The 23,605-nt window shown below is 47.4% G+C and overlaps 2 protein-coding genes and 2 pseudogenes across 2 annotated transcripts; all 4 read right to left on the reverse strand.

Moving 5' to 3' along the window:
* Positions 1–1,453: 1,453 nt before the first annotated feature.
* On the reverse strand, positions 1,454–6,359 carry LOC136544659 (uncharacterized; annotated as a pseudogene).
* A 589-nt stretch (positions 6,360–6,948) lies between these two features.
* LOC136547431 (uncharacterized) lies at positions 6,949–13,726 on the reverse strand. Its single transcript, XM_066539380.1, has 11 exons — positions 13,423–13,726; positions 12,634–12,747; positions 11,919–12,070; positions 11,309–11,402; positions 10,376–10,446; positions 10,193–10,299; positions 9,683–9,804; positions 9,278–9,366; positions 8,911–8,970; positions 8,483–8,587; positions 6,949–7,976 (listed from the first exon to the last, which is right to left on the reverse strand). Exons 1-11 carry the CDS (start codon positions 13,628–13,630, stop codon positions 7,857–7,859), a joined length of 1,242 nt encoding a protein of 413 aa, XP_066395477.1. The 5' UTR covers positions 13,631–13,726; the 3' UTR covers positions 6,949–7,856.
* A 217-nt stretch (positions 13,727–13,943) lies between these two features.
* On the reverse strand, positions 13,944–15,657 carry LOC136547432 (GDSL esterase/lipase At2g23540-like; annotated as a pseudogene).
* Positions 15,658–18,558: 2,901 nt separating this feature from the next.
* LOC136544660 (cysteine-rich receptor-like protein kinase 19) lies at positions 18,559–21,844 on the reverse strand. The gene is made up of 7 exons (XM_066536740.1): positions 20,983–21,844; positions 20,500–20,601; positions 20,203–20,384; positions 19,848–20,061; positions 19,334–19,571; positions 19,050–19,203; positions 18,559–18,919 (listed from the first exon to the last, which is right to left on the reverse strand). The coding sequence occupies exons 1-7, from the start codon at positions 21,842–21,844 to the stop codon at positions 18,629–18,631; spliced, it is 2,043 nt and encodes a 680-aa protein (XP_066392837.1). The 3' UTR covers positions 18,559–18,628.
* Positions 21,845–23,605: the final 1,761 nt, after the last annotated feature.

Here is a 23,605-nt window from a genome sequence, read left to right on the forward strand (position 1 = left end):
GTCATTTGGTCAAGTAAGAATTACATTCAGGCCCCCTTTGGAACAAAGAAAAAAAATGGAGGAATTAGAGGATTGGAATACTATAGGAAAATTTCCTATGAACCCTTTTGAAACAAAAGATTTGGTTCCTAGGAATCCTATGGAATTGGCTTGTTTCATAGGAATTTTGGAATTTCCTTTGTGTCACTCTCTCTCATCGAATTCTTGTGTTTTTCTTGCACTCCATCCAAACGTCTTATGTTTTCCTATGTTTTCTCAATACATAGTATTCAAAATGTCAGGGCATTCTATTCCTAGTTTTTTGTATTATTGTGTTTTTAGAATCCTGTGTTCTAAAGAGGCCGAAATTTTGACTTGTCGGGAATTGAGAATTATTTTTTTAGGATGGGAAGTAATTAATGCACGTCACACTCTGCAGTGTGGCATGCGCAGGTTCCCCAATGCGTGGAGTAATTGATTGCGAAAGAATGTAATTTGTTTCATGAGTAATCAATAAAGCTCTCTCCTTTTTCTCAAAAAAAACTATCTGTTATCCCTATTAGTCAGTCTTTTTGGATCCCAATTAAACAATTTTAGCTGATCATTAATTATTGTAATCCCAATAGGATCCAAACAGACCCTTACAATGGGCAGGTGGAGCTTTGTTAACACTACCTCCGTCCTAAAAAAAATGCAACTATAAGTTACGTGCCACGAAAAGCAGTTTACGTTTGACCAAGTTTTTAATAAATAATATTTACAGTTATATCTTTAAATTAATTTATTATGAAAATACATTTCATAATTAATTTGATATTATAAACATAATACTTTTTTATTTATAATTGGTCAGACTTACCAAAACGTGACGATGCGTTAGAATTGCGTTCTTTTGGGTAGGAAGGTAGTTGAACTGTTGGGCCGGGCGTTCGTTCATTGACAGTTGGTCGTGTAGTTAATTGGGTGGCGCGTCCGTTGGGTAGGTTCCGCAGGCTGCCTCGATGGCTCGATCGTGGGCCAAAGCAGTTGGGAACGTACGGCTGCCATGCGCGTTCCCGGCAAGGAAGGAGACGGAGCGACGACGGTCCTAGTCCTAGCTTCTGCTTCGTCTTCGGTTGAGGCCACCGGGGACCGGGGTGCTATCCCGGCGGGCAGGCCCACCTGCCACGGACTCAAGTGCAGGAGGAAACCAACTACAGAGGCTGGCGGATGCGTTCTCACCGCCCTAGAGGCTGGAAGGCTGGAGAGACGCCGCCGGTTCGCCATAGGGCATTCACGCGTCGCCGGCAGGCAAACACGCGGTAGGAGGAAGCTTAGTATTCTTTTTTCCGTTCTCATATGTTCTGTCCCTCTCTCTCTGAGCTCTCCGTTCATATGTATACAGGTCTTGGGCCACGGCGTGAATCACACAGGCGCAACTGTGTCTGCCTATGATTCACGCCCACTCACGCTCACTGAGCCGCACGCTGGCGCGTTAGACCCGATTGCTTTTCCTTGGCTCAGGCCCGGTCTGGTCCGTGGCGCCCGTGACGCTCCCAGGTTCCTCGTTTTCCTCTTGGTTGGTGGCTGACTGAGGTCCGGCTCCTCTGGCGACGCTGACATCCTCTCCCCAACGAAGACCTGCTTGTCCCCAAGCAGGAGCGCGAGGAAATCTTTGCCGGAGAGCTTCAGTGTCTTCCCAGGTTGCCAGTGATCTTGGTAGATTGGACCATTGCACCAGCACCTGGGGTACGACGTCGTGGTCAGTGGTGTGGATGCGCCGCTGAAGGATCTTGAGTGGAATTTGCAGCCCGTCGAGAGTGTGGGGAAGATCAGCGACGGAGTGAGACGTAGGGACCGCCGTCTTGAGCTGGGACACATGGAAGATGGGATGAATAGTTGAATTCTCTGGAAGCTTGAGCTTGTACGCGACGTCACCCACACGTCTGATGACCTGAAACAGGGCCAAAGAATTTGAAAGCTAGCTTTTGATTAGCGCGCGGAGCCAAAGAGGTTTGGACATAAGGCTGCAGTTTGAGGTACACACAGTCGCCAACTGTAAATTGGCGTTCGGAGCGAGACTTGTCAGCTTGTGTCTTCATGCGCTTCTGAGCCCGAATAAGGTGCTGCTGAATGAGTGTGTTCATCATGGACTTTTCCTTCATCCAATCATCAAGATGAACTGAGGAGACTGAACTGTCAGCAGAGATGCCCAAAGTGTTGAGGGTGATGACCATAGAGCACAAAAAATGGTGAATGGCGCAGTGAAGAATGCCATGTGGTGTTGTACCAATACTCAGCCTAGAAAAATCCAATCGAGCCACTTAGCTGGACAGGAACTGACAAAGCAGCGCAAGAATGTCTCCAAGCATTGATTCACGCGCTCCGGTTTGGCCGTCGGTTTGAGGATGGTAAGCTAACGACATCTGGAGAGTGACTTCCGGCCAAACGGAAAAAGCTCTTGCCATAGCTGACTGGTGAAGATCTTGTCTCGATCGGATACAATCGACAATGGCAGACCGTGCAGGCGGTATACATTGGTGATAAATGTCTTGGCCACTGTAAGAGCAGTAAATGGATGAGCCATTGGAATGAAGTGTGCATACTTGAAAAAACGATCCACAATCACCATGATACAATTTTTGCCGCCAGATAGTGGAAGGCCCTCCACAAAGTCCATTGAAATGCTTTGCCAGGCCATACTGGGAACCGGTAAAGGCTGAAGTAGACCTGGGTACTTGGCGCGATCGGGCTTGGCTTGCTGACAAGTAGGACAAGCAGTGACAAACTGATGATTTCAGACCCGTCCAGGCAAAGAGATGCGGCAAAGAGATGCTTTGATTCGTCTGTAGGTGGCAGGAAATCCCGAATGACCACCCACTGGTGAAGAATGGAAAGCCGTGATAATCATTTGTTGAAGAATGACATCGGGACCTACCCAAATATGACCCTTGTATCGAAGGAGCCCTTGGTGCAGAGAGAAGTTTGGTTCAGAGGTGGCAGAGACAGCTAACTTAGTCATCAGTTCTTGAGCCCGAGCATCAGAAGCATAACTGTGGATGATGGCATCGAGCCAGGAAGGTACTGGTGCTGAAACGGCAGACAGCTCCTCTGGGTGGCCTATGCGAGACAGTGCATCTGCAACTCGATTGTCAGTGCCCGGTTTATAAACTATTCTGTATTGCAAGCCCAACAACTTAGTGAAAACCTTCTGTTGCCATGCAGTGTGAAGGCGCTGATCACTCAGATGAATGAGGCTTTTGTGATCGGTGAAAATGACAAACTCACCCAGCTGCAGATATGAACGCCACTGATCAACAAGCAATGATGATAGCCATGTACTCTTTCTCGTAGGCTGACAACCCTTGATTCTTGGGTCCCAGAGCTCGACTGAGGAACGCAAGGGGATGCCCCTCCTGAAGGAGTACCGCACCGACCCCATAGTGAGAAGCATCTGTCTCAATATAGAATTGCCGCTTGAAATCAGGTAGTGCCAGCACTAGAGCAGAACTCAAACATTTCTTCAGAGATTGGAATGCTGTCTCATGTTCAGTCGACCATACAAACAGCGAATGCTTCTTCAACAACGTTGTCAGCGGCTTGGAAATGACTGCATAATGTCGGACGAAACGGCGGTAGAAACCGGCGAATCCAAGAAAGCTACGAAGTTCCTTGACCGTAGTCAGCATTGGCCAAGAAACCACTGCCTCAATTTTAGCCGGGTCTGTAGCTACACCGTTAGCACGGATGGCATGGCCCAAATAAGAAATCTCAGTTTGCGCAAACTTGCATTTGGATAGCTTGATGTGCCACTGATCTTGGGCTAGCAAGGAAAAAAACAGACGCAGATGGTTGAGATGCTCCTCAAAAGACTTGCTGTAAATGAGTACATCATCAAAGAAAACAATAGCACACCGGCGGAGGCAAGGTTTCAAAGTACTGTTCATGGCGCCTTGGAAAGTGCCTGGCGCACCAGAAAGTCCAAAGGCGACAACCTTGAATTCATAATGACCCACATGAGTGGAGAACGCTGTTTTATGCTCTTCACCTTCACGTAACCGTATCTGGTGATAGCTTGACAGGAGGTCCAGAGTAGAGAAATACCGAGCACCGACAAGCTCATCCATGAGTTGCTCAAACATTGGAATAGGAAATGCAGTCTTGACAGTAAGTGCATTGAGGTAGCGATAGTCCACACAGAATCTCCAGGAACCATCTTTTTTGCGTACCAGCAATACATGTGAATTGAATGGTGAAGTACTAGGTTGGATTATGCCCTGTTGCAGCATAGAGTCAACCTGAGCTTCAATTTCATCCTTGAGGGCTGGTGGGTAACAGTATGGCCGAACTGTGATAGGCCTAGCCCCTTCAATCAACGGTATCACATGATCACATGCTCTCTTAGGTGGTAGTTGGTCAGGTGGAGAAACAACTGAATGAAATTCATTCAGTAAGACACTGATGGCTGGAGGTAACTGAACCTCTATGGCAGTGGGTTGTGGAGTGATACTGAATATCTGTACCAACAACTCATCATCCCTAGGAGCCTCTAATAATGGATTGCCTTGTAACCTGACAGTTGTACCTTTATAAGGAATGACCAACCAGGGATGCAACCAATCCACCTTCATTGGACTGAAGAGTTGTAGCCAATCCATGCCAAGGATCATGTCATAGTGTGTGATGGGCAAAACCTTGAAATCATGAGTAAACTGGTAATGTTGAATACTCCATACTACTGCTGGCAATTGTGCAGAACACTGCATGAACTCTCCATTGGCTACTTTAACAGCTAGTGAAGGACACTTAACTAGAACGACGGACAGCTGAGATAGTAAATTCTGGCTGATAAATGATGTGGAGCTACCTGAGTCCAGGAGGATCAGGACCGGCTGCTGCTGAAACATGCCTTGGAATTGCAAGGTCTTTACCCCCGGTTGTGCTATAGTGTCAGAAGATAGGCAGTAATAGGTTTCTTCTGGCTCTGGTCCTTCATTGCTCTCTATTGTCGGAACAATCTACTGGTTCTTCGGAGAAAAGAGCGTAGAGCTCGTCCAAGACATGGAGTCCCACTTGCTGCGCACACTTGTGTTCACGATTCCACTTCTCTCCGCAGTGATCACACAAACCACGGGCACGCCGGTAAGCCTTGAGATCGACCAGCTTCTTGTCCAGTGGTTTCTGATTCAACAAAGGCTTGTCCACTGTGCCAACTTGCAAACTGTCTTGTCGAGGAGGAAGGGGATAGCCGGCCTTCTGATGCCATGGCTTGAACTCACGTTTCCGTGATGACTCCACAACCTCTTCCTGCAACAACGCCAAAGTATACGCAGTATCCTAGGGAATCGGGGCGCTGAACAAGAATGACAGTACGAATGTCTGAATGTAAGCCATCTAGGAAACGAGTGATGTAATGTAGAGCATTTGTGGAGGAATCATAGGCTGTGAGCTGGTCAACAAGTTCAGAGAAACTGATCAACATAATCTTGCACAGAAGAAGTTTGGCGAATGCGGTTCATCTTGCGAAGGAGGTATTCATGTTGATCGCGATCAAAGCGGGTATGCAAGGCTTGACAAAATTCAGACCAGGTCATGGTTTTCAGTTTGTCAGTAACTGATTGGATCCAACGTTTGGCAGGGCCAAGGAATTGCATGCGTGAGCACTGAATCCAGACTAAAGGATCAACAGAGTACATGTCAAAGTAATCTTCAGCGCAAGTTATCCAGAGTTTGAGGTCAGTGCCATCAAAGGTTGGGAAGGACATTTTGGAAGCTTGCCGGTGGGGTTACGGTGGGTCTCAGGTGGGTGATTGTGGGATAACACTAAGTCATATGCAGTGCCATGAAACTTAGGGGGATTTGCAGAGTTGTCCATACCCGTGACCGGGGAATGAGTATAGGTTGTGACAACCCCAAACTCATTCTCCCGGTGGTGAGGATCGACGCCGTGCCCGTTGGGCCGAGCAGCCTTGTAGCCAGCAGATGCAGATGCGGCGTGCTGCTCTCACTTGACTGGTGGCTCAGTGAAGATAGCCGGCTCGAGGTGAGCGGCGGCGGACTCAATCACAGATCGGTTCCAGTACTTGTCGAGTTTGCCGATGCGAAGACGGAGGTCGTCGACGATGCCTTCGTGTTCCTGGCGCCATGAGGTGAGATCTGAAGCGGTCTTCTCAATGGAGCTGAGGCGTGCGTCCTGGCGAAGCTCGGAGTCGATGATCTGCTGCTCGACCGCCGCATCAGCCTCCCGGAAGCGCTTGTCCAGGACTTCATCCGCTTCGCTGAATCGTCGCTCGAGGAGATCCGTCTGCTCGGCGATTTGCTTCTAGGTGACGGCTTGCGCGGTGGCGAGTTTTTGGAACTCCGCCAACAGTAGCTGGATATCCGGATTCATGGCGCCCCGACGTTTGGTGGAACGAGTATAGTGGAATCGAATCGGAGGCTTTGGTGGTGGTGGCGGTGGTGATGGATCCAGGTCGCATGTTCTCGGCTCGATTCGCGGATCCGGGGATTTGCAGGAAATCAATTGCACTACAGCAGGTAACTGCGACGCGATGAAATCTACTAACCACGGCAAATTGCGAATCAGAGTAGAGAAAGAGAACGCGAAGGAGAATCGGAAGGCTCTGGATACCAATTGTTAGCATTAGAGAAGGGAAGGATTTGAAATGAAGAGAGGAAGGAAGGAGAACACGCCAGATGACGGTAGGAGGAAGCTTAGTATTCCGTTTTCCTGTTCTCATATCTTCTGTCCCCTCTCTCTGAGCTCTCCGTTCATATGTATACAGGCCTTGGGCCACGGCGTGAATCACACGGCGCATCTGTGTCTGCCTATGATTCACGCCCACTCACGCTCACTGAGCCGCACGCTAGGCGCGTCGGACCCGACTGCTTCTCCTTGGCTCAGGCCCGGTCAGGTCCGTGGCGCCCGTGATGCGCCCAGGTTCCTCGTTTTCCTCTTGGTTGGTGGCTGACTGAGGTCCGGCTCCTCTGGCGACGCTGACAGCGCGTTCCCGGCAAGGAAGGAGACGGAGCGACGACGGTTAGTCCTAGCTTCTGCTTCGTCTTCGGTTGAGGCCACCGGGGACCGGGGTGCTGTGCCGGCGGGCAGGCCCACCTGCCACGGACTCAAGTGCAGGAGGAAACCAACTACAGAGGACTAGAGGAGAGTCATGTGTCGGGTCGGGCGGATGCGTTCTCACCGCCCTAGAGGCTGGAAGGCTGGAGAGACGCCGCCGGTTCGCCATAGGGCATTCACGCGTCGCCGGCAGGCATGGCCATCAGGCCATGGTTTGCCAGCTCGTCGCCCCTGCCTGCGCTTCTCTTCTCGCATGGAGGTCACAACTCACAACTCATGTCTGAGTGGCCAACGGCTGGCCGCAATGCCCTGCAGGCCTGCATGCTCGTCAGGCAACGCGCAACCGTAGGACTGCACTGCACAGGCGTTGGTTTGGTTCTACTACTACTGACAAGTGACAACTGCACTTTTGAATATCATCACCTCAAGTATGTAGTGCTGTTGATTAGCACGTACAAATTCAAAGTAATCAGTGCGGTAACAACACAATGCCAGGATACGACGGCATTTCCTTCTCAGAAACAAATAAAAAAAACATGTTATTATATCTATCACAAATCCTCAACGGCCAACGCACAACAGAAACAGGGCACGCCAACTAGGACGGCACGGGCATACACATGTTACATGTTATTATCTCCACTCCAGAAGCTGAGCGAACGCTACAACTACGCTTATACCAATCAAAACAAATGGGATCAAAATGGCTGCGCGCTCAATCTGCGCTGCCTGCCTGCATCAGGGCCAAAATGCATGCTGTTCCTCGAGACGAAGTCTGTTCCAGTTGTAACATCATCTGGCGAGCCGTGCGGGTCTTCTTTTACTAAGCCACTTGGAGCTGTGGGGTGGCAAGCTTGTCCAGAACCACAGGGATGTCGAGGCCGGACTTTGTCAGGCAGTCGACCATCGTAGGGATGTCCTTGATCAAAGCTTCCTCCAACGCCTGATAGATGGAGAGATATTTTGTTACTAGACAGGTTCGTATATAACAAACAGATACGAGGAACACGGAGTGCAGCAGTATTGTACACTTTGAAGGACCCTGCTCAGAGATCGTGGTGATTTAGCGTATAGTCTGGATGTTTGCTGTCTTTGATAGGGCGCGTTGGACAATAGGCTTGGTAATGCGTAGTTTTTTCTTGTAATCTGAAGGGCTCAGTCAGTTTTCTTTCTTTAAAACTGGAAACCCCAGTATGTACAACTGTTATTGGCTTTCTTAAAAGCCGAGGTAATCTCCTTTCAAAAAAAAGTGCAGCAGTATTGATTCTTGAAAAGCAGCAAAAGTTGCTCAACATAATAAATAATGAAAAAGGCACTCCCCACTCCCCAGTCAAATTAATACCAAGACGTAGTGTCACAAGGAGAAAGTGTAATTCTGCCGGGCTGGGGAATACAAGACTAACAAATGCTTGATTGTGTAGGAACCAAACCAAAGATCAAGTATCTCACCTTCCTATTATCTTTCTTCTGCCTTTTTACCACCTCCGTAGGCCATTCAGCAATAAGTTTCTCGAGTTCATCTTTCACAAATGGTTTCTTCTGATCAGGCAAATGCTGTGCCCAACCATAAATTCTCATCAGGTGAACACGCCAATTCAAGGTTTTATATGTAAAAATCATCTCTATCAAACTATTTTAGCTTAAGGACTCTGTAAAATAGTGAAATGTATCATTTTAACATTCAAAATGCCAAACAAAAAAAAATAGCTTGAGTTTGATATGCTTGAGCAGCATGGCCAGCAAAGATGCAGCAGGATATTCAGAGTAAGGAAAAAATATCTGTTATCCAGAAATATTTTGGAATATGCTGCTGGCATGAAGCAAATCCAGTATTTTAGTAATACAGGTCTGATGGCAATAATAATCCTGTGCCAAACCTTGTAAAGGAGTTTAATCATGGCAGCGGCATTTTCTGGCTTCCGATCAAGCAGAGACCCCTGCAACAAGACAAATAACAAGCCTGAGAACAGAAACCTGAAGGAGTGCACACAACTGAACAAATCACCAACAGTGCCTATGTAGCTATGTTTCACAAAAAGGCCAAAGTGCTAACTACAGACTATGGATCATGAATTAGTATGATATGCTACAGAACCACTTAATGTACTATTGCAACTTAACATGGCACGTTGGAGAATAGATTTAGATTGGTTAGTTCAATTTGACACAAAAATAAAACAAAAAGGAAGAAATACTGTAATTTATTGCTTCTTGTGTAATAATGTCCATGCCAGGTACAATTACCTTTGCACATGCAAAACCTGATGCAAGAGTATAATGTTTGACAGACCTGCCTCTTAGACTATTAATGTTCCAAATAGATTGAGAATCCCCTGCAGAAGCATGGTTTAATACATTAACAACAATGTTATAGAGAAACTAAGATTTAACTACCAAACAAAAAAACTACTATTTCATAAATAAAATGAACATCACAAACCCTCCTGGATTTCATCATGCAGGTAAGGTAAGTAGGTAACTGCCCCTGGTCCGAACCCATACCGCTTGAAACGAGCAATGAAAGATGTTCAGTTCATCCATAACTAATTTGGCTGCAGTTGCAATGGCAATGCACCTCCAATGCTGGCTTTAGGTTCAGGTCAGCTGTCATATTTAGCTGAGATCAGTAAGAAGAATCAAACTGCTTACCAACTTTGGCAGCAAAGTCCATCCAAATGTCAAATGCAGCACGGTGCAGTTTGACACCTGCCTTAACAAATCTCTCCGCGTATTTTGAGAGTAAATCCCATCTATCAGCATTATAGCAGATGCTGCACAAGACAATATAAATCCATGAAATCAATAATTGAAAAGAGCATGAAATCTTGGAAGGAAAGAACGAGTCAAGAAAAAATAAAATACAAATCAACCACAACAAATTCTCGAGGTTACCATTTCTGCTAAATTCACATAATTGCTAATTAGACATATCACGGAAATGTTGACTTATTAAGATACCTAATTAGTAGTGTATCATAATAATATTTCGAGTCTTTATTTTGTTACAAGGCTAATGTGAGTCCGAACTATATTGCAAAAAGATAGGACTAATATGATGCAATGAAACATTGAAATCAATTTTATAGAGGCTAGGTCATGGTGTACAGTAATATGAAAACAACAAATGAAAATAACAACTGAGAACAGACAATGACATACCTGAAGACTATATCAGCTGTGCCTGGTTGCAGCAGTAAGAAATTTCTCAATAGGACATGAATTACGTTTTCCATTAGTTTGGTGTCATTTTGCTCTTTAGCATGTTGCTGCAAAAGGAGAGAATCATAACCAAGTAACTAGGAAAAATGGATACCAGAAGACTTTTTCTCTTGAACAGAATACCAGTAGATAATGAACAGAACCAATTGTTGGTGTTATTCCATAGACATTATGCTTCCATAAAGCCTTCAACCCTGCATTCATCACATTACCGTAACCAAACGGAATTACTGAATTATTTTTGTCATGATTTGTTGTGGGTGGGTGGGGGTGGTGTGTGTGTGTGTGGGGGGGGGGGGGGGGGGGGTGTCTAATTTAGTAAGGGGCCGTTTGGATCCCTTCATTTTGGAGGAATTGAAATCTACATAATGGATTAGGCTATTTGGCTTGGAATTTGACATTCCATAACATTCCTAAGCTCATAAATAAGCCTATCTCAAATTCATAGGGTGGGAGATGGAAATGGATTCTATAGATCACTATGCTATAATTCTATTCTCCAACTTATAGCACACTCTTCAACTCACTTCCCTACAATAGAAATGCAACATATAAGTATGTCCCTTGTATGCCTAACAATAAATATACAAATATATTCCATATATAACTATATTACCTTAATTAATCTATGCCTAAATTGTAATTATTAGAATGAATTCAATTCCAAGGATCCAAACGGGCCCTAATAGTTATTATAGAATACACAAAACTGAGAAGTGACACGACATCAAAGTTAATGCCTTTATGAACCAGAATAGATGTCCCTTTACCATTTCAACCTTATCTAATATTATCATCTTAAATAATGAACTTGATAACTCATGCAAAGATTATTAAAAAAAGTAATGTCTTCAATATATCATATCATTAGCAGAAAAAATAGATGCAGCATTCTTTTCATTAAGATGCAAGGCACAAGTTTCTCTCAGGAAATCCTAAATCTATACATAGAAAATCCATTAGAAACCAGATTGAACAGAAATGGTTAAAAAATGGAAACATGCACTCAGCCTGTATCAGATAAAAAATCTCGTTGGTGTTTAAAAGGGACTTTACCATAATCGATGGCGCCTACACGAGCACAAGCCTCAGTTACTTTCCTGCAGAGATTCTCATTGAAGTTTGCGCTGATTCGAAGATTTGATAGTCTCTGGATCGATAATAAGTGTCAATTTAAGATAGCTTATAGTAGTAACAGAACAAAATTTAGGGAAAAAAACAACATACTTTCTCATCTATGTCCAGATTCCAGAGAACAACAATTACATTGAAAGAAAGCTACTAAGTCCAAAGTTCAAGGAATAAAAAAGACAGACATAGAAACCATTTATCTTTCTTATCCTGCGTCACCAATTTAAAAGGACCATGATGATTCAGTCAACATCACAATTCCAGACCACATACCCTTATTCCATACGTGTGTTGAAATTTATCAATACGGCTAAATGTAATAGAAACTCTGTTAACTCAGCTGAATGAACACTTCTTTGCAAATAAATAAAGAAAATAACTCTAGAGATCAAGATTAGATATCTGTAGCCGTCACCACAAGAGGGATGATGATACCAACAAATTCACATATGCACTCATAATTGGTACTGAAACTTGGTAGACAAAATATACAATGAACCATTCTACATGTATGAGGAATATGAAGGAGACTTACAAATACTCTGAGTTTCTGCAAAATTTGAAAAAGAAGTTTGATGTCCTCCTTAATGGAGCAGCTATCAATCATCGACCACAACCAGGCATTTGGAGGCATGGTCTTAGCTTCAACAGATTTCAACATTTTCTGGTACATCTCCTCTACAGCTTCTGTGGTGAACCATGACATGGACAAATGGTAGTATCGAACTTCAGGAAATCCATTCTATGAATAATTATAGAAATCATGCAGAAAAATGTACATGAAAAGAAATACATAATAAAATTCAACCGAATATCTCAAAGATTTAATAACTCTGTATTTGTTGGATTTATCTGCAACAATGTAACTTTACACAAATGAAAACATCTAGAAACAAAAACAAAATGTCACTTCATGGATCTAGCAAGAGCCAACTGGGGCAAATTAGAAGATCATACATAAACTTCAATTAGCATTAGGGTCAGAAAAAAAAAACACTGCATTTTCTGGATTACAATAATGTATGACTGCATGAGAAAATCTTGATTCAAAGATATTACAAAGATAACAAGCAAGATGGTAAAGTAGATTGATGAGTCTACATCTAAACGTCCAGTTAGCAGATGGTTGCTGGTTAGATAATTCCTATGCAAGGGATCTTTTGTTGCTAACTTAGCAATGGTATGGAAAAGCTGCTACTTATCTCGATAGTGGACCTTCTTTGAATAAACTGAATAAGTTAATAGATAACCTGTAGGGTGGTCCTTGTCACTTGCTTCCGTTGAGAAGCGTGCTGTTGTCATGTGATAGTTTACTGATTTCTCACTCAACCATCGAGAAGCTATGGTCGGCGATAGGAGGTTACCTAAATTAATTAAAAAAATAGTCAGCATGGTTTAATGAATCAAAACTAATCTAATCATGGACAAAAAATGGTCATTAGTGAAACATTTCACTGCAATAGCTAAAGTCACTTAAAGGTTCAGATGCTTTGCAGAGTGTTTGCAACACCCTCTTTTCTTTAAGGAAAGTTCAATGTAATCCAAAGCAAGCAAAATGGACAAGAGACCACGGAACGTTAGAAGTGAAGGGACAGAAGCATATATCAGTACAAGGAAATGAAGCAAATTAGAGTGCCATATAAGGCAATAGCCGACTCATGCTCGTTCCATCAAAAAACTTAACTCTCATCAAACCCAGACTTCAACTGCAAACCACAAACACATCAGCTAATCCCCAAGGAACCTACTAATGGATCACACGCATCTAAAACTATCACATAGTCACAAGCGCTAGCAGAATGATGCTCTGCCGAACATCTCCGCTGCTCAAAACCTTGACCATTCCCACTCGGGACATGAAAAATTAAATCCAAGCGAAAGCGAGAGCCCTTCGAGATTCGAGGCCGTACGGTGGGCATGCCACTCCGCGCGCCCACCACCAGTTTGACGAAATGCAGCGCCAGGCAAACCCGCGAGCAGCTCACTGGGAAGCAAAGCGCAGAGCACACATTCGATAGGTATGAGATAAGGAAGCTCACATGGCGACCGGGAGGCGAAGCAGGAGGAGGAGAAGCCCCTGGCATGATGCGGAGAGGACGGCGAGGCGGGGGCGCCATCGAGACGGTGAAGGAGAACGCCCTCGGCGTAGGATGCGCGCCCTGGGGTCGGTCCGGAGAGTATTCCGGGGATCCCCGAGGCCGCCGGGGACGCGAGGAGGCGGCGTGCGCGCGCGGCGGCGGCCTGCATGGCTTCTGCTTCTCCGTGCGGCGGTCGGAGGGTAGAAACTGGGCAAGTCCGAACCGAAGTCAGCCGAGGGCGAGGAGAGGAGTTGGGCTGTCAGTTTAATTGGGTTCGTGTCATTTTGGTAATTGGGCTCAACTTAATGGGCCGTAGGTTCATTTTTTAAGTGGGCAATGATCCATTTGTAAGAAAGCACATTTGATGGTTTGATTGAATTATATATTTTCTGGAGATGTTCGATTGGTTTTTGCTATATTTTCTCCAAAACTTGTTTCATGTCCTTCGATGTCTTTAAAAGTAAATATTAGTTTGGCTACATTACAAATTACATACACTCGAAAACCACATGATAAATTAATTTCCTCGCACCAAAAAAATTACAGGTCGCAATTGAGCGCTTGTCCAAGATCAACAATATACCACTGCACACAGTTGCATCATTGCACGCAGGAAATGCAAATGAAAGCTGGCTAGACGCGTCGACGGCGGCCAAATGAAATGGTCGGTGAGCGAGGGGCTGGGCAATTAGATCAGAGGGAGTAGAGCTTCCTGAGGTTGATGGGCGAGATGTACTTGGTGTCGCCGTCGACGATGTACTTGGCGAGCAGCACGTTGGCGGCATCGCTGGGGTGGTAGGGGTCCCAGAACACGTGCTTGTCCCGGTCGTCGCACAGGCTCGTCGTCGGCCCGCACGGCACCAGCCCGTCGTACGACCCGCCGTTGCCGCAGCACGCCACGCTGGCCGTCTCGAACCCTGCAACATGCATGTGATGGATTCATTCATGCATCCATGTCCTGCTCTGCTTGCTGAATAATGAAATGCATGCTCACGGCGGCGGCTCACCGTAGTTGGGGTAGTTTGTGATGAGCTCCATGACGAGGTCGTAGACGTTGGCGAGGCAGAACCTGGCGCCGGGGAGGTTGCCGTTGAGCTCGATGATGAGCTCCCTGAGCCGTGCGTTGTACTGCGCCGCCAGCTGGTTGGGCAGCTTCACGCACTCGTCCTCGCCCACCCGGTTGATGGTCTTCTGGTACGGGATGCAACCCAGCGGCCCCACGTTGGCCACCACGAACTTGCGCGCGTCCAGCGTGTGCAGCCTCTGCATCCATCATCCATGCAAGCAAGCGTTCAGGATCAGGATCATCCTGGCAGCCGGCCATTGCTGCTGCCACTTACATGCCATTGCCATGCTTGGTGAACGCACGTACCGTGAGCTGGTCCCGGAGGTGGAAGATGAGGTCGTCGACGAAGGCGTCAGGCGACTCACGGATCCTCGTGCCAGTAGACAGCACGGGCATGAGGTAGTTGTTGAGGAAGTCATTAGACCCAACAGTGACGGAGAAGATAGCCTTCTTCCTCAGAAACTCCCTGGCCTTGTCCCTCCCCAGCAGCGCGTCCAGCTGCTGCCTGGTGATGTTGAAGTAGTCCACCTGCAGGTCCATCCCGATCCGGTTCACGAACACCTTCCCCGTGCCGTTCAGGATCCCGCCGCCGCCCGACGCGTAGTTGACGCCGTTCAGGATCGCGCCAGCCGCTCGTGTTGGGCGCCAGGAACGGCGGCGAGTAGTCCGCCTGCCCCAGCATCTCGCCGATGATGTCCGCGATCGTCCGCCCGTTCGTGAACCGACCCGTGGGCGTCCCGCCCGTCGCCGCGAAGTCGATGCCGTTGGGCGTCATGTTGGCCCTGGATAGCGTCGGGATGTAGTTGTTGTTGCCGGCGTCTACTAGTGAGTCCCCGAAGATGAAGGACGCCCCGCCCCCGAACTCGTCCACCACCTCCGCTCCTACTCCCAACGCCGCAGCGCACAGCAGCAGCGCCGCCACGGCAGCCATCGCCGCCGCCCGACGACCCATGCTAGCTAGCTAGCTTCTGGTGGACACAGCTCCTTGCAGGCAGGTACAGGAGGCAGGGTGAGCGCGGTGTATATAGCTAGGCAGCCGAGCCGACGATGGGAGTAAATGTATGTAGGTGATGTCACGAGGCTAGTCCGAGCTCAAGATCTCCACGGAACGAGGAGGAAGGAGACAGACAGCTCGCCGGACAATGCAGGAACTGTTCTCGGTTGGATTCCTTGCCGTGGCTGGGTTGATATGGGAGGGGGAGACTGAGGGAGTGTGCGGGTGCAGGTGTTTGGTCGTCTGACGGTGGTTGTGGTCTCTAGTAACATCTAATTAAGTCAGTCAGTCAGTCAGCTAGATTGAGGGTAGCTAAACCAACAGGGGTCTCCTCACTACTCTCTCCAGTTTTTTTTCACCTTGTCCGGCATTCGTCCGTCCGTGTACCGTGTGTACGCAAGCAAAGCTAAGCTAGCTATGGATGGCTGGACGTGGGTCAGCAAGGTCGCTGAGAATTGGCGCCCAAAAAAACGGCTTCCTGTTCGGGTGGTTAGGTGGCGGTTAGTTTAGGTGGCCTGAAAGGCTGAAACAACCCAATAGAACAGCCTCCAGGCTCCAGCGGTGTGTGCTGACTGGAGAGGTCTCTGTTTCCTTGGAACAGAGCCTGTCTGTCTTTCGTCGTTCCTCAAGGTTACGAGATGCGCGTCGTCAGTTGCGATAGATCTCGATTCTGGAGCCTTTTGGCGGTAATTTTTTATAAAAAAAACAGAGGGACGGTTATCATGACATGAGCACCTCATGAGTATTCATGGCATACGTACAACGCGTCGTCACAGCCCGTCTCTATCTTCGTTTTTTTTTAAAAAAAAAATCCTCGGCTTGGCTTGGAGACGGTTGCCCCGTCGTCTCAGGAGACGACGGCGAGGGCCCGTGCTCCGAGGCCCGAGCGCCGCGAGGAGCAGCGTTGTATGTCTCGTCTTCTTGTCTCGACGACGCGCGCGGATCCATCTGCGCTCACGGATCTCGCGTATCCCGTGACCCCGAGTGCCCGCCGCGGCTGGCGGTGAGGCACAACCCGGCCACCCGCTGCCCTTCACCGGCGGTGCGCCGGTGCCACACGGAGAGGGCCAAGCAGGCCCAGGCTCTTCGTCGCCACGGCGGCGGCTCGCTGCGGATCCAGGAAAGCTGAGGGGGACTTCTGATGTTGTTTTCCCTTCCTGATTGCTCGCTACTCTGTTTCCTGCAAGCGCGGCGAGCTGTTGACTAGGCGTTGAGCAGGCACAAGCTTGTCTCTGAATTGCTATGATTATATTCCATTTAGTTCATCTATCTTTGTCTACCCAATCCTCAAAACAGCTTGTTCGGTTGGCTGGTTCGTATCGTCGATGGTTTGTGAAGAAGTACTGCTGGCTAGTTTGGATAGGAGAAAAATACTGTTTTAGTTGAAAATTTACGCAAAGAACTGTGTAGCTAGAGGAGTCGAGGTTGCTCTCTGCATCCGACTCTGACTTTCCACAATTCACACTTGAATAGCTGAGAACCCAACAGGGAATGGCCAGATTATCCATTCGCATTTTTAGTATAAAGTAGCTGATGAGTACAGTTGATAATGTTTTGTCAGCGTGGGTTACTCCCATTTCTTTCTTTTTTGTTTTGCGAAATAGGTTACTCCCATTTCTGGATTAAGAAGAGTTTTTTTTTTTGTGCTGCTGATTTGTCTTTTATATGTTACTTCATAAGCAGTGATGTTTTCCTGTTTTACATCGACAGTTGTAATTTGCTTGCATTGATCAATTATTTTGGTTGTCTGTGGATCAGACTGGATTTCATGGTGTGATGTTCCAACCCGCTGCGAATAACTGATAACACAATTTAGTCTATGTATTTTACTGAAATCTGGATTTTCTTGGCCTCATTTGATATGGCATTCATGTCAGCAGAATGATTTGTTCTCAGCTCCCTGTCTCCCTACTGGTGCTACTAGTTCCACTGCTGAATGCTTCAACTGATTATTGTTAAGAGACTTCTCTGTATCTACCAACTAAAGATTTGTCACTGTAAACTATCTTCTAGTTCTAAGGTGAACATGTGCATACATAAGCTTACTTACCTCTGATCGTTGATGTTGTGGCTAGTTTTTGAGGTGGAATGGAGGACTTGGGCAGCGTTGTTCGTAGTAGTGCCACCAAGCATCTGAAGAGTTGTATTCAGAAATGAAGCCTATACATCTGTTCTTATGTAATGTTAATTAGGATAAGTGCTGTCTCTGGATATGATTGGGGTTCTTGTTTAGGATAAGCAGGTGGATCTAAAAAGTGTAGCTTCCACCATCTCCCTCTCTCAGATCTATTATGAGAATTTGTTCTACTAAACAGTATCAACTCTGCCATTAAAGATGCCTGTGGACCTGGAAAAAACTGATCTACACTAAACGGGGCCTCCTGTTCGGCTGGTATTAAAGCCGGCTGATAAGCCAGCTGAAGCTGATTTGTTGTGGGAGAAAAATACTGTAGATTCTAGCTGATAAGCCGGCTGATAAGTTCAAGCGAACAACTGAACTGCACTGCAAGTCTGCAATGCTCTATTCTGAACAAGAACCCACGATGCCGTCAGTCTGCGGGCGCATGCTGTACTAGCTCACAGATCGTCCAATTGAATCTGAGCTTCACTACAAGAGGCTTCAGACAAAACAAAACAGAAAAATACAGAGCGACCAAATCCAAAGCATTTGAGTCGCGATGATATTCACACAACCACGTCGCCGATCGCTAGGAACGAAGCATGAATCAAATGACCAGATCTAATCACACCAAAATAATTTCAACAGAATCTAACCCAAATCCTTCTGCGCGCACACCTTGAGTGGTACCAGACATTCAGTGTGAGCAGGGTCAGAATGGCTAGCCATCAGCATTTCTTAAAAAAAAAAGAAACAGCATTTTGCCAGCCTGCAGCACGTATCTCAACATTTCATTCAGGATTTCAGGGTGTACAATTTGTATCTCCCATGCATATTTTGGCATCCTGAGTCATAATATTTTGTCAGATCATGCATGGTAAGCAATAAGCATGCTTGTGAATAGAACTGTTAGGATAGCTCTCTAAAGTCTACACTCTACACACAATACAGTCGCTTAAGTGCATGGGTGCATCCATGACAACTACTGCTATCTCGACAAGGTTATGCTGATGGTCATGTCGCAGGACGCCGACATCTCCGTGCCGACGGGGCGCACGTTGAAGTACGCCGGCTGCTTCGGCTCCGGGAGGGCCGCGCCGACCTCGCCGCTGCTCAGCATCCTGACGACCTCGTCCATGGCGGGGCGGTCGTCCGCGCTCTCCTGCACGCACAGGAGCGCCACGTGGATGTGCCTCTCCATGGTGTAGTCATACGTTCTACTCCCTAAGCTGCGGTCCACCAGCTCCGGCCATTGCCCGGCTCTCCACAGCAGCCATGCCTGTGCAAGAAAAGTAGAGCAGATAGCTATCACAAATTTAATGTGCCTTGTCTCTGACGAACATATGTAATCATCTTCAGCAGACAATTGATAAGATTTATATCTAGTAGAATGTATATATATTACTAACATATGCGATTAGCTTGTACAGTTTCCCATCGAATCTGTAGGAGCCAGTGGTCATGGTGCCGCTGATAATCTCCAGGAGCAGCACACCGAAGCTGAAGACGTCAGACTTGACCGAGCAAACTCCATCCGAGGCATACTCCGGAGCTATGTACCCACTTGATGATAATATATACAACACAATCACTGAAGTTAATGTTAATGGAGAATTGGAGATATTCTAATGCAATAAACTAAACTGTACATACAAGTCAACTTCGGATTTGTCTTTGGATCGACTCTACTTACTGTGTGCCCACAATTCGAGTGGTGTTTGACTCGGCCACGCTAGAGCTGAATATCCTGGCCATCCCAAAATCTGAGATTTTAGGGTTCATCTCGCTGTCCAAGAGAATGTTGCTGGCTTTGAGATCCCTGTGGACCACGCAGAGGCGCGAGTGGATGTGAAGGTAGAGAAGCCCCTGGGCTATCCCGTCGATTATATTCAGACGTTTAGGCCAATCTAATGATGCTCCTTTTTTACTGTCTGAAGAAGACATGCAATGCAAATAAAATGTGCGTGGTCAGAGTTAAGACTGATGAGAAAATAAAATTTCACAAATTACACTGGGATAAGATTTTGGTGTGTATTAGACGACGACTGTGTCATCAAGGAAAACATTTTTTTCCCCATCAGAAGAGATTTAATTTCAATGGAAGCATGTCATTTCATTTCTCGAGAATTTCTTATTTCTCAAGGAGAAGAACTTCTTGGGACAAGTTTTCAAGGAAATCTTTTGGCACACTATATATATATACATACCGAAGATGATGAGATCTAGGCTTTTGTTTGGCATGTACTCATAGACCAGAATCTTCTCGTGCTCCCCTTCAATACAGCAGCCCAGCAGCCTGACTAGATTCCTGTGCTGAAGCTTTGCAATGAGCTGGATCTCATTCTTGAACTCTAGCAAGCCTTGCAAAGAACATGGGCCAAGTCTTTTCACTCCTATTTCAAGTCCATCAGGCAGCACTCCCTGACAACACCAAACACACACACACACACACACATATATATATATATATATATATATATATATATATACTACTTAATTTGAAGATAGAGCAAAGGACTTATTGTGAATGTCTGAATATCACTGCAAATGACATAAATATACCTTGTAGACAGCACCGAAACCACCTTGTCCGAGTTTGTTTTCAATCGAAAATCCATTGGTAGCGCCTTTCATCTGAGAGAAGTCGTAGAGCGAAAACCCTGAGTTGCCTTCTTCCAATCTCCAGAGGTTGATCACATTTTTAACAGCTATGGACAACCTCCGTAATTCCGACCGAGCAAGTTCTGATCACAACAGGTTGGTAGAAATTCGACGATCCAGGTTCAGACAAAGGAAAAGGGGATTTTTTTTTGAAGTTTTTTGTGAGTTTATATAAGCGCGAGAAAAAAATATATATACCTCGCTTTTGCCGTATTTTGATCCATCTATGGAGAAGAAAACTAGCAGACAACAAAAGTAGAGAAACAACGGCTATGGTGGTCCAGAGCCAAGCCTTGCTCGCTGCGTTAAAACCAAGCCGGAATTAGAATTCAAATGAACTGTGAAAGGTGCTCATGTTTAATTCATTTGTAAAAAAAGATCTGTTTGTCCCCTATATGTACTCTACCATTCTCAAAATAAATATCATCCAGAGTCTTGTAGTCCACTTTTGAAACATTTTGTTTGCTAATTTACACAATATAAATATCTTTTGTCATGGATAGACATGATATGATCAGTAGAGTTTGTCATGAAAGCCACTTTATATATCTGTATTTTCAAGTCATCTTTGCTAATCTACATTTAGAAAACAAATAGTTTGATAATGTCGTTTAATTCCATTATGTGAAAACGGAAAAAAAATGTTAGTGCGTTTTGGATGAAAAAAAAAGGATTACATACGTTTGGCCTGTTTTTGCTTGTGCAGGTCGACTGATAAGTCGGCGGTGTTAAAGAAGGTGTCGTCCGTCTCGTACCGCACGGTGCACCGCGGCACAAGGATTCTCCCGCCATGCTGCCCGCTGGGAAACGTGGCCGGGAACGCCGAGATGAGGCCGTCGAGGCACGCGCGGCACCGGTCCGGCGACATGTCGACGGTGCACTGCACCAGGGCGAACAACGTGAGGCGCTGCTCCTCGAACCACGACCGCCCCGTGGCGTACCTGCCGGGCTTGCCCGCGGCGATGCCGGCAATGGTGGTGACCAGCTCGCGGACGAGCGCGTCGAACCGGCTCGCCGCGTCGGCGGGGGTCACGAAGTTGGTGTTGTTCCCAGCCCACCTGGGCGCGTTGCCACCGTCGGTGCCGGAGAGGAAGTCGGCGCCGGAGAGCCGCAGCTGGTAGCGGTCGTAGAAGAGAGTGATGTCTCTCAGGCGCGGGCCGCAGCCGAAAGCGTTCTCGGAGTCGTTGATGGCGCTGGATAGGGCATCGCGGAGCCCCCGCGCGCAGGCGTCGCCCCTGAAGTCCCCCCGGCAGAGCACGAGACCATAGGCGGCGTCGGGCGACGACGATGACGCGCCGGACGCGCCGACGGCTGAACCGTTGGCCCGCGCGCCCGCGATGAGGGTGGCGGCCAGTGCGTTGAGGTTGGACCTGTAGGCGGCGTCGCTGCTGTTGCCTGCCCCCGCAGCCGCAGCCACAGGCATGCCGCACTTGTGGCCCAGGATGGTGTCCTCCGCGGCGGCCGGCGCAGCCTGCATCGTCGCCGCGGCGAAAGCAACCAGGGCAACGGCGAGGAGGCGGCGGCGGACGACGTGAGCCGACATGCTGGCGCCGCACGACGAACGTGTATTGATCGAAGAGGCAAAGACGCGTGTCTAGTGTGTGTGCCTTGGTAGCTGAAGGTAGTCCCAAGGTACGTAGTTGGCTATGGAGTGGAGGTCGTCGTCCATGGAGCTCTTTTAAGCACGGATCGGAGGTTGCTGTTGCTGTTGATATATTTTATATTGGCTGCTGCTCTAAGCTCTATCATCGTCGATCCAGAAATGTAACAATCCAGCATCATCAGCATGGACCAAGGCATAGTTGACCAAGATAATTTGGTAGAAAAACCTCGACCGATCCCGGCCGCCTCTGTTGAAAACAATGAAACCGTGAGTTTTCTTGTTGTTTATCTCATATTAACAAGCATTAATTACTTGAAGAAACTGCTTAGTAGCTGCATACCTAGCTATCACACGAAGACTAAAAATTCAAAAACACTGTATATGCAGTTTGCACAGCAGGGCCATTTTAAATTTTAATTGCTTGGTGCATGCATCTCCATACATCAGTATGCTGTATGCTGTATGCAGGCGTCTTCTGTCTTGTCTCTTGAGTCTGAGCCCAGACCCTGAGCCTGACTGACTGCCTGAGGCAGTGGTTATCAAGATGAGCACGGTGTTGCATTGAGGGTTGGCGACTAGCCAACAAGGTATTTGACTTCAATAAACTGTATCACTTGGAACCGTCAGTGATGAGGAAATATGCGATGACTGTCACTGGCATTTATCAGGAAGTTAACGCGTATTCTCTCCATCCTAAAATATTTATCGTTTTCGGTCCCAAGAAACATATTTGACAAAATATATATTCAAAAACATTAATATTCATGGTATATAATCGGTATCATTGAAAAAACCTTTAAATCTAGTTTTTATGGGAAAATTGTGATCTCGCCCCTATCCAGTGCTCCAATTGTGATTTTATCTCTGCTTTCTCAATTTTATGATTTTACCCCTGCTATTTTGAAATGAACGATCCGTTTGCCCCTACTTTGGATGTCCTTAGACGGACAGGGAATAAATGGTTTTAAAAAATTCCAAATCTAAAAAGGAAAGGCGAAATGACCACACTGCCCTTTATTCTTATCTCTAGGATCTTCCTCATCCGACCCAGGCTACATCAGGCACGGGCGCATCTAGCGCGGGGTCGCGGGCGTGCAGCCGTCCTCAGCGGCGGCTTCTGCACGAGAGGTAGGGGGCGCGGTGCGGCGGCGCCTCCCGGCCTCGGGCCTCCTGCGCAGTGCGGCTGCTGTTCCGGGGCGCGGGGGCGGCCGCGGCCTTTCGTCTTGCGCGCGCTGGGCGGCGGCGGTGCCCAGCCGCGAGTCTCGTTCGGGTCCGGCTCAGGGGCGCACGCCGCAGTCTCGTTCTTCCCGCACCACGAGTTCGCCGAGGGATGACGACGACGACGGGGACGGCGACGGGGACGAGGACGACTCGGACTCCCCGCTCCTGCACCCAGCACCGCTCGTTCCGGTTCACGCCTGCGTCCATCGCGCGCGTCAAGGCGGCAGTGGCGCTGGAGGGCCGTGTGTGCACCACGTTCGAGGCACTGGCTGGCTAGGTGTGGAGTGGGCACTGGGGATACGCCCATCGCGGCGGAGCAAGCTGCTGTTCGCGGGTGGATGGGCGACCTCGGTTCCGCTCCCCGCGGGGTACTTTGCCAACACCCAACGCTATCGTGCTGACCAGCGCCGCGTGCCCCGCGGGGGAGCTGGCATCGTCTCTGGCTCTCTACCGTGCAGTTGGTGCGCGGCGCCACAGGGC

Source organism: Miscanthus floridulus, chromosome 3, assembly GCF_019320115.1.
Source record: "Miscanthus floridulus cultivar M001 chromosome 3, ASM1932011v1, whole genome shotgun sequence".
NCBI classification, from domain to species: Eukaryota; Viridiplantae; Streptophyta; class Magnoliopsida; order Poales; family Poaceae; genus Miscanthus; species Miscanthus floridulus.